Source organism: Marmota monax, unplaced genomic scaffold (genome assembly GCF_021218885.2).
Source record: "Marmota monax isolate L192 unplaced genomic scaffold, Marmota_monax_Labrador192_F-V1.1 WCK01_AAM20220418_F8-fsc00020, whole genome shotgun sequence".
In the NCBI taxonomy this organism is placed as follows: domain Eukaryota; kingdom Metazoa; phylum Chordata; class Mammalia; order Rodentia; family Sciuridae; genus Marmota; species Marmota monax.
This window is the reverse complement of record NW_026692912.1, coordinates 4880337-4891087: the sequence shown is the minus strand read 5'-3', so window position 1 is coordinate 4891087 and position 10751 is coordinate 4880337. Positions and strand designations below refer to the sequence as shown.

The 10751-nt window shown below is 47.2% G+C and overlaps 1 protein-coding gene across 1 annotated transcript; it reads left to right on the top strand.

Annotated features, from left to right (window-relative positions):
- Window positions 1-2918: 2918 nt before the first annotated feature.
- On the top strand, window positions 2919-10060 carry CUNH9orf152 (chromosome unknown C9orf152 homolog). Its single transcript, XM_046451841.2, has 2 exons — window positions 2919-3137; window positions 7046-10060. The coding sequence occupies exons 1-2, from the start codon at window positions 2942-2944 to the stop codon at window positions 7567-7569; spliced, it is 720 nt and encodes a 239-aa protein (XP_046307797.1). The 5' UTR covers window positions 2919-2941; the 3' UTR covers window positions 7570-10060.
- Window positions 10061-10751: the final 691 nt, after the last annotated feature.

The window sequence follows — 10751 nt, the reverse complement described above, 5'->3', positions numbered from 1 at the left end:
GGATGTGGCTCAGGGGTCAAGTGGCCCCGAGTTCGATTCCCAGTACCCTCCCCACACCAAAAAAGAAATATACTAATCTTCCAACATTCTCCCCTCAGATTAATTGAATCAGAATATTCCGAGGAAGCAGTTGAGCAGTGGAGTTTTTACCATGTCGCCAGGCAAATAACCAACCATGCGCACAAAGAGCTCAGATGCTCTTCCATAGGGCAGATAGGGAGACCAGGAGATCGTCCTGGGCCACTCTGACCACCCTTATAGTCTGGGAAGCCCCTCCTCACTGTTTCTCCTATCTTTGTGTCTACACTTTTTTTAGTTTCCAACATTTCCTTCTTACTTCTTAAATACTGGTCTTCTCCAGCATGTGGTCTCTTAAAATATCCTCAGTTAAAAACCTCATCCAATTCCAAGCCTTCAGTTGGCACATCAAACAGAAGACTTCCATCCCTAGGAGGTAGAGTGGGTATTTTCTCCTCCAGAGCCCTCTTCCAAAAGCTCACACCTCCCCCATTGAGGGAGGGCTGTTCAACTCAAGCTGGGATACTAGGAAGGGGCCTTGATGAGGTAAATATGGCAACTTTATTTAAAACATAATAACACAGAGGGTATGTTAAAAGTCATCTTGGAGAAGACCCATCCATCCTGAACCATTCACCCCTCCTCAAATAGTTAGAATATCATCATGAACCAGGGCCCAAGAGAAAGAAGTTAGATCTGGGAAAAGAGAGGAGAAAGATGAAATCAGGAGAGCATAAAGGATGACTTCACTGCCCAGTGAACATGAACTTGAAACTAGAGGGGACACCAAAAAGAAAAAAGAAAGAACCCTTGGGGCCATATCTTGATTTTATGTGTTCCTGACTCATGGTAGAAGTTTTGCAACATTTTCACAAATAATGACATCTGCATTTCCAGCTCAGGTCTTTCTATCAAGTGTCCAACACCCTCCAGATGACCATAGGCACCTCAAATATACCATCTAAAACAAACCCCCTTCTTCTTGCTTCCCCTAACCTGCTCCTCCCCTGAGTCTATCTCCGTGAAGGGACTGTCATCCCTCTACCTAACATGAGTCAAATTGTGTCCCCCTGGTTCACATGTTGAATTCCTAAGCCTGGAATCCCACAGCATGACCTTATTTGGAAATAAGTTCATTGTAAATTTCATTAGTTCTAAGTTAAGATGAGGTCATTAAGTTGGGCCCTAATCCAATGACTGGTGACCTTATAAAAAAGAGAAATTGGGACACTAAGACATGCAGGGAGAACATCATGTGAAGACAAAGATCAGGTGATTCTTTTATAAGTCAACAACCCCAAGGACTGGCAGTCCACCACCTGAAGTAAGAGGCACAGAACCGAGTCTCCCTCACAGCCCCCAGAAGGAACTGAACCTGCTGACGCCTTGATCTTAGACTTGTAGCCTCCGGAACTGTGGGACAAAAAGAAAAATCTATTGCTAAAGCCACCCAGGTTGTGGGCCTTTGTTATGACAGCCCCAGGAAACAAATATGTCACCCAATGAAGATTTGCCCTCCATCTCCCCGGTCCCTGCTGGATCCTGTCTGTCTCATCTCTGAACATGAAAGTGTTCCCTTTGCCTTGTCTCTGCAAGGATACTGGGTAACTGGCAATCTGTGAGCATCATATTAGAAGAAGACAGAAAAGGACTTAGTTGACCAAGTGGAACAGGATAGATCACAGCTGCGGTAACACAGAGGGGCCATCTGGCATTCGAAGGGGATGTAGAGATGGTGGAGCTGGCAAGCAGAGCGTGAGGTGGCACCTGGCTGTGGGTGAGAGAAACACCAACGTACCACTTGGTTGGCAAATACCAAGACCACAGAGGCTTCATTGAATGTCAAAGGGGTGGGGCTGGCTCAAGGCCAGGGCTCCCCTGGGCTCTGTCCCATGGCAGACTTTGGGGCTGGGCTTTTGCCCAGGGTGTGTGTGTCAGGATCTGACAGGAGATCTTAACGTTGGTCTTTGCTGTGAATTCCCCTAATGCACGGCCACAGTGCAGTGTCTCCAGCACCAGCTCTATGGGGCTGCTGCCAAGTTGCTTTTTAATTTTTTTTTTTTTTTTGGTACCGGGGATTGAACTCAGGGTCACCCGACCACTGAGCCACATCCTCAGCCCTATTTTGTATTTTATTTAGAGACAGGGTCTCCCTGAGTTGCTTAGCACCTCGCTGTTGCTGAGGCTGGCTTTGAATTCCTGATCCTCCTGCCTCAGCCTCCAGAGAGGCTGAGATTACAGGAGTGCACCAGTGCGCCCGGTGCGGTGTTGCTTTTGACAGCTACAAATGGAGCCAGCAGGTTTTGATGAGCCAACAGTGTCCAGCCTGAGGTGTGTGAGCTGGGCAGGCACCTGCGTTCCTCAGCTCGGGCTCCAGCGCTGCAGGAAATGGGGGAGCTCCCTATAGCTCTTGGAATTGGATTCTAAACTTCAGGATCAAGCAGTGGAGGACTTGGAGTAAGAGACCTCCTGGGCCTCACAGAGGACCCCAGCAGCTGAGCTTGCCTTTCCCTTCCGCCCCCCACCCCTCGTCCCTGTTCCCGCCTGCACCATCTTCTTGCTCTTCTCTCGTCCCATCAATCCCTCCTTGTCACCATCACCTCCTTCCTCCTCCTTTCTTTTCCCCTTCTGCTGCCCTTTCCTTTCCCCTCTCCAAATCTTCCTTCTCCCTAGGACTTCTCTTTCTCCTCTTGCTTCCCACCTCCAACCTCCCTCCTTCTCCCCTCCCTTCAGTTTCCCCCCACCTTTCCCTGCCCTTCATTTCTCTCCTCCCCTTTCTCCTTCCACCTTTTCTCCTCACTTCCTGCTCTGCTCTCCACCCTCCCTTTGCACCCACCGCCCCCCTCTGCCTATCCCCCTCCCTCTCTCCCCCTCCCCTTCCCCCTGCCTCACCCCTCAGTGTTTGTTTTTCTCCCGGATCCGGATGAAGGGATTGGCCTGCCCGTGGCCTGCCCTGCCCGGCTTTGGGCACCCGGGGTCCTGCTTCATGGCTGAAGGCTCCTCCTGCACTCAGGCCCCGGGGCAAGGACCCCCCATCAGCATCCAGCTCCTGCGAGCCCAGTATGAAGGCCTGAAGAGGCAGCAGAGGACCCAGATCCACCTCCTGGTGCTCCCCAAAGGTAAAGCTGGGCAAATGCTGGGGGAGGAGGACTTATCTGTGGGCAAAATGGAGGGCAGGGCCCTGCTCTGCCAGGCTCTTGCTGGAGAACAGCAGAGTTGCTGCTGGTCCAGTCAGACCCAGATCAGGGGAGACCTGGGCAGGACAGCTCCACACCATCTTCCCCCAGCCCAAGTAAGCCAAGGGCCTCAGCCAGGCATCTGACCAGTAGAGCAGTTCCTGGCCTGTGCACCTGGGTACTGAGCTTGCTAGACTGGTCAGCCTGGTGAACCAGGTTTGCCCCCTTGCTCAGCCAGCTGGGGTGACAGACACTCTGCTTCCTGCCTGGATTTAACAGAGGCACCAACTGCAGACCCAAGAAACTGGCTCTGGAGAAAGAAAACATGGTATTCCCACAATCCTGGGCCAGAGGAAGTACAGGACTCGGGGTCCATGAAGCACCCCAGGCTCATCTAGCCTCAAACAGCAGCCAGGGCAGTATGATCAGGCACAAAGCCCCCTCCTCATGGGGAGACCCCCAGCCCCTTTAGGAACTCAGATTTCATTCCAGGATGAAGTTAAGGACACAGAGGCTCAGAAAGTAAATGGTTGACAAATCCCAGCCCTTCATCCTCCAACAGAGTGGAACAGGCCAAGGGAGGAGGGAAGAGCCTCTGAAAGGTCAAAGTCACACCCTCAGAGTTTCTGCAGGTATTAGTTCAGTTCAGTGGGGAGAAAGAAAGGAGAACAAAACAAAGCTGGAGTGGTCTGCCTTTTGTCAAGTCAGCCTAAGATGGAATCAGGGCCCAGAGGGACCTCATTGTCCAGGGCAGGAAGTGCCCTTCAAAAGAAGGCTCTGCAAAAGGCCACCAAAGGAAAGCTTTGGGAGACAAATAGGGCACCTCTGAATGGAAGGAGCCTAGATCTCATTACTCGGGCTGTTGCCAACCAGTGGGATCCATCTGGATGGAACTGGCACAGCCAAAGGCCCCACCTCAGCAGGGCATAAGCTGCAAAATTCTAATGCCTTATCGCACTCTCAGGAGTATACCTTCAGGCATTCAGCAGACATTTACAAAATTACACCCACGTGCAATGAAAACCGTGTTTAACACACCTGCAATTCAGACTCACAAATCCAATTTCTTAAGGGCATGATTCAAAAATATTAAAAACACCTCATACTTGTCATTTCCCATAGAATCCACCATCCCCAGCCCACCCTCCCTGCTGGTCCTTTCTCCTGCACTTGGTAACAACACTTCCTTTTCCAACACGACCATGTGATACTTCATGGCAGGTTAATGCAAAGAGCACTCAGGTCCCCCAGGCAGGTCAGGGTCTCTCAGGACACTTGTAGCAGTTTGTGGTGCTACAATCTTTATATAATTGTGACAGGTAGCGTGCTATATAATGAAGTGGAGGTCATGCATGAGGTCTTAGAGCAGAGCCCAAGTTTGCCATTCCCACTCCCCTGCAGATCCAAACAAAACAAAACAGATTTAAAGAACAAAAATGGTATGAAATCGTTCTATGCTCTTCAATTGCCTTAATTCTTTTTTGCTTGGACAGAGCAGAAGCAGCACTATTTCCAAAGTATGGGGGAAATTGCAACAAAGGTTCTGCTCTGGGGTCAAGTCCAGGGGTTTGGCTATGCTACATTCTCTCCTTTGTCCACTTTGGACTGCAGGCTGGGACGGACAGTTCAGCAGGTCCTCCTCTGAAGACCTGCCTGTCTACCGTGGGCCCTTTCCTGCTGGAGACCAGTTCCTAGCTTCTCCCATTATATCCCTGTCCTTCCTTGTTCTCCCATAAGCACATAGGCTTCAGAATATCTGTAAAGGTTTTCGTGCTTGTCACTTTAAGAATATAGTGCAGCTGCTGTGGCACATGCCTGTAATCCCAGAGGCTCAGGGGGGCTGAGGCAGGAGGTTGTGAGTTCAAAGCCAGCCTCAGCAGTGGTGAGGCACTAAGCAACTCAGTGAGACCCTGTCTCTAAATAGAATTCTGTAGGCAGGACTGTGGCTTCTATAGAGATGGACGCCTTTGATCTTCTGTTCCTTCCATTTCTTTGGGACTCCTAGAATCGGGGCTCAAGGGTTTCCTTCTGATTTTCTTCCTCCAACACAATCTCCTCCCCACTCTTGCTGTGTACTTTGTCATCTTTGGGGCCTCTTTAAGGTAAGAGGGGCCAGGACACTCAAGAAAACTTAACTGACATCTCAGAGGACCCCCAGACCAGTCACTGACTAGCTTTCTATAAGAAAATGCCTTTCTGCCATCCCTTCAATCCCCGTGGCCAGAGAGAGTTCACAAGGAATTACCATTTTCAACAAAATGGTGTGTGTGTGTTGGGGGGGGGGAGTAATAGTGGCCAGGTGGGGTGGCACATGCCTGTAATCCCAGCAGCTCAGGAGGATAAGGCAGGAGGATCAGGAGTTCAAAGCCAGCCTCAGCAATTTATCAAGGCTCTAAGCAACTCACTGAGACCCTGTCTGTAAATAAAATACAAAAACAGGCTGGGGATGTGGCTCAGTGTTTAAGTGCCCCTGGGTTCAATCCCTAGTAACTGCCTCCACCCAAAAAAAGTAATAGTAATATTCCTGAGAAAGAAGGGAGACATCAGACTGCATCCTCACCTCTGAAACCAGTTTGGAAAAGCAAAGCTGCTCAGATGTCTTCCCAAAACAGTGTCTGTAGTCTAGGAGAAGGACAATGGCCAGTTCTCTACAAGGAGGTACTTCAGAACATGGCTCCTCCTTCCTCTGTAAACTCATTATCAGAATCTCAGGAAAGATACAAACCCCATAAATTTCTATCAGACATGGTGGTACACACCTGTAATACCAGCTACTTGGGATGCTAAGGCAGGAGGATCACAAGTTCCAGGCCAGCCTGGGCAACTTAGTGAGACTCTGACTCAAAATAAAAAGGACTGGGTTGTACCTCAGTGGTAGAGTACTTGTCTATCAAGTACAAGGCCCTGGATTTGATCCCTAGCACTGTAAAAAATAAAAAAATAAATAGAAACAAACTTTTCCCATGGAGAGTGTATATGTATCTACATGCATGTGAGTGTGTGAGTCAGTGTGCTGCTACTATGACAAAAATGCCTGAGAAAATCAACTTAAAAGGAGGAAAGACTTATTTTAGCTCACAGTTTCATAGGTTTCAATCCATAGTCATTGCTTTGGACTTGTGGCAATATAGTACATCATGATGGAAGTGTGTGGTGGAAAAGGTTACTCACTTAATGGTAGCCGGTAAACCAAAAGAGAGAAAGAAGCTGTTGCCCCAGTAGTCCCTTCAAGGGCAGCTCAATGGCCCAACTTCCTTCCTTTAAAATTGCTTCACCTTTTAAAGATTCCACCATCTTCCGATAGCACCCCAGGTTGGGAGCCAACCCTCTAACACAGGGACATTTGGAGGACACTCCAAAGCCAAATTACAGCAGCGTATGTGTTATCTCTTGCTCCTACTATTTTTCTGACCTCAAATGCTGATTCCCATCTCTTCCCAGAGCTCACACCCTTCACTTTTAACCCTCCACTATGCTTGAATTTTTCCATAATTAATTTGCTTATTGTCTTTCTGCTTTTCAAGGACAAATCCAGATGAAGGTGTGGGTTTTTGTCTCAATGTCCCCTGCTATATTCCTGGGACCTAGAAAAAATGAGGCCTGGCACATATTCAGTCCTCAATGACTATTTATTGAATAACAATGTAATTGTATGTGAGTATGTGTGCCTTGGGTGGGGGGTACATGTGTGCCTGAGCAAGTGGGACCATGTGTGTCTCTGTGTATCTGCACACATGCACTGGACATTCTGGGTATGGCCTTTCTTTATCCTGAAAGCTCTGAGCCCCCTAAATGAGAGAGCTGCCTGTGTATCGTCCTTTGATGACGCTGCTGACACCTTCTTTTCTCAGGAGGACACACGCATAATTCTGCTGAATCCATGATCAGCCCTGTTTGGATTAACAAGGAGGCAAGGAGCTCCCTATCCCTGGAAGAGGCAGATTGTAAGGTGGAGGGGGTTCTGGAAGAAGTCGACCGAGGCGGTCTTCAGACTCCTGAGTCTCCATGGCACACGCATCTAGAGATGCATCGCTTAGTTCAAACCTTCCACCATGAAACCAGTCAAGTGAAGCCCAAGGGCCAGCCTGTAGGATCAGACCAAAGGCTCCGTCCAGAAGGAGACTCACACTTGTTTGAAAACCGTCACCCGACTCTGCCAGGAACCAAACTCCCAGAGACAGCCCAGGGTCAATGTCAGGTGGGCGGTTCCCTAACAAAGATCGTGGGACCCAGCTTAAAAACCAACATTCAGTTTCTTCCTTCCATAAAGGACTCCCACAGGTCTGGCAGACCTGCTTACTATCCATTTCCCCGGAGGAAAACACCCAGGATTTCTGAAGCTGCCCGGAACCTGGGCTTATATGGCCCAACCTGAAGTTTTCTGCTGAGCCACACAGATCTGTCTCATCAAAAAGCCAGCAAGGCAGAGTCTCTAGCTCCCAGCAACAGCTGGACTATCCCAAATGTAAGAACTGTGGGAAATGAATACTGGGAACATGAATGATCTTGACCTTCAAAACACCAAGAGGTCAGATTGCTCACCATTTAGGATCAGATAGTACTGTCGGATCAAGCATCTGCTTCTGTAAGAAGAGTTCACTATGGAGCCCTGGATGTCCATTCTTTGGAGGATCCAGTAGGACACCCTGAAAGAGGAGAATTCTGAAACAGAGTGGGGACTTTAGCCAATGGAGTACCTGAGTATTGCCCAGGGCTCAAGGGGCATAGACAATCTTGTTTTCAATATTTTCTGAGTCCTCCCTCAATATATTGTGAATAGTACGAGTCTGAGCGTTCAGAATCTTTTCCTGGCTGCTATATCTTGGGGGCTGTGTCACTTAGAAGTCATTACACCCATTTATAGCAACCACACAATTTCATTTGTAGCCTCCCATAGGACATGGTCACCCTGAGTAAACAGGGTCAGATCAGGGCCAAACTGACTATTTTGTATGTTTAAGGGGTCCACAGGAAAGGTGGCCATCTGTCACCTGTCACTGAGACATGCCAGCCTCGTCACAGACTAAGCTCCTTCCATCCTTTCCTCTCTTCCTTTTTTCCTTTCATCTTTCTCTCTTCTCTCCTTACAAATTAACGGCATATTAAAAACTTCCAATCATTGAAAATATATAGTGATAGAAGACCAAGAAAAAAGCAAAAAAAAAAAATACTCTTTCTTGGAAAATTTTTCCACAGTCTGCCCCATTTTTAGCCTAACTTGGATCCCTCGTGTCCTTCCTTAGATCCAATTCGTGTTTTTAAACCTAAGAGTCAAGTAGGTGCTGTGGGTGATGTGAATGGTCACTGTTTAACTTTAGCAATGACATTTAAACACTCCTAAGGTGCCTTTCTCTTTTATCTCAGATTCCCTCTCTATGCATCTGCTCGGACACCCCTGTCCAGAAATGTACTCCCATTTGAGGATTCATTGTGATTCCTTTCATGGACAATTAGTAAGATACAGTTGTTTCTTATACTCTAATGAAAATGAAGGAAACATTCTTTCGTTTTAAAATTTTTTTGTAGTTGTAGATGGACAGAATGCCCCATTTTATTTCTTCATTTCTATGTGGTGCTGAGGATAGAACTCAGTGCCTCACACATGCCAGGCAAGTGCTCTACCACTAAGCTACAGCCCCAGCCCAGGAAGCATTCTTTTAAGAACCAAAACCAAAAAACTTTGTTCTTTGCTTTTGTTTTTTAAAGGGTTTCACAGGCAACCTCTCTGAGTTTTTTTTTTTTTTTTTTTTTTTTCATTTCTTTCTCTCCTCATTGTTCCAAAGGCTCCTGCAGATCTGGCAGTACGTGCAGGACACCTCCGTCCTGCATACAGGATGATGGAGACTTCATGGATGTGGAGTCAGCACACCTGGGTTTTAATCCAGCTGCTCTTGATGTAGGATTTGGACCACTTAAATCTCTCAGTTTCAGTTTCTGTAAAAATAAGAGAGAAAATGCCCACTTTTGAAATATTGAAAATAATGTGTTCAGCTGGGCATGATGGCACACGCCTGTAATCCCAGTGGCTCGGGAAGCTGAGGCAGGAGAATCGTGAGTTCAAAGCCAGCCTCAGCTTAAGCAAGGTGCTAAGCAACTCAGTGAGACCCTGTCTCTAAACAAATTCAAAATAGGGCTGGAGATGTGGCTCAGTGGTCAAGTGCCTCCGAGTTCAATCCCCGGTACCCCCCAAAAAAGAAAGAAAGAAAATAATGTGTGCAAAAGTTCCTGGCATTCTCAATAAGAGGCAGTGATTATTATTTTAAGTTCATTACATCTCCCTCTTCACTTCTCTCTCAGCCATCAACCTCCTGCAGACTGCTTCTGTTCTGAAGATCTTTAGCCATGAGCTTCTGCCCAAATTCAATGACTTCTTTAAAATTTTTCTTCTCTTTTACTTCTTCAGCATTCGTGACAATTAGCATTGATTTCCTGTGTCTCCTCCCCCATTCTTCCTATAGTTTTGGGATGTCCTAGCTCATAGAAGTCTATGAGCTCCTTTAGGTCAAGAACAATGCCTCATTTTTTCTTATTGCTCCAGCACATGGAGAGGGTGTTTGGTAAATGTTCAAATGAATGCGTTAGAAAATCAAAACTGCTGAGAGCCATAGCCAAGTAGGAATGACACATGGCATTTTGGGTTGAAAGGTGACCCTGCTCAGAGATTAGGGTGGCTCCAGGTTTAGAGTGGATCCTGCTGGGATTAGGGCGTATCCTGCCACCTCAGGCGCCCGCTCCTTTGGAGTTCCTTTGAGTTCTCGCGGGGTTCTGAGAGAAGTGGTGCGCGGAGCTGAGTGGAGGCAGTGGGTTCACGAAAAGTGTGGGAGAGTGTCGGTGAGAGTTCGGGAATAAAGAGTTGCTGTTGGAATCTACAAGGCTATGTGGTGGCTCGGTTATTTTGTGTCCAGCCAGACTGCGGCACAAAACCATGTCCATTCTTACCCTCCTGCTCAATGGCACCAATCTCTCTATTCCCCTTTATTTATAGATTCTTTCAGGATTTGATTATTTTTTCTTTAATGAATTCTCGGTTAGGAGTAAAAGTGGAACAACTAGTAGAAGTAAGATCATTCTAAGGAGAAAGAACAGGATGTGTAATGACCCTGAAGGACAAAAGATCCTGCTTTGTTTGAAGAGCTGAAAGAAGGCTAGTGTGATTCTAGTACAGTAAACAAGGGCAGGAACAGATGCTAAGGCAATGTATCAATCAAGACAGGCTATGTTTTGCTTCAGTAACAAGCAACCCCAAATCTCACAATATAAACATATTTTTCACTTATGAAAAGTCTACTATATGCAGTAGGCAAACTTCCAGGGCAGCTTTTCTCCATGTACAGTGTTATCAGCACATTTCCACATTGTATCTCTACTTTTCTGGCACCACCATATCAATGGTTTCCCTAATCAGCATAGCAGAAGGAGAAAGTGCATAAAAGTCATATACTGGCTCTCAAACCACTTTTGCTCACACTTCACTGTCCTAAACAGTCATGTCTGTAAGAGGAAGTATGGTCATCCCATGTGCCTAGAAGGAGAGAAGAAATAGAAACATGGCTGAGC

What these genes read in the sequence shown, in the direction of transcription:
- CUNH9orf152 (XM_046451841.2), top strand. Translation starts at nt 2,942, where the DNA reads ATGAAGGGATTGGCCTGCCCGTGGCCTGCCCTGCCCGGCTTTGGGCAC. An exon ending in CCTCCTGGTGCTCCCCAAAG is followed by an intron (nt 3,138 to 7,045) that starts GTAAAGCTGGGC and finishes TTCTTTTCTCAG; the next exon opens with GAGGACACACGCATAATTCT.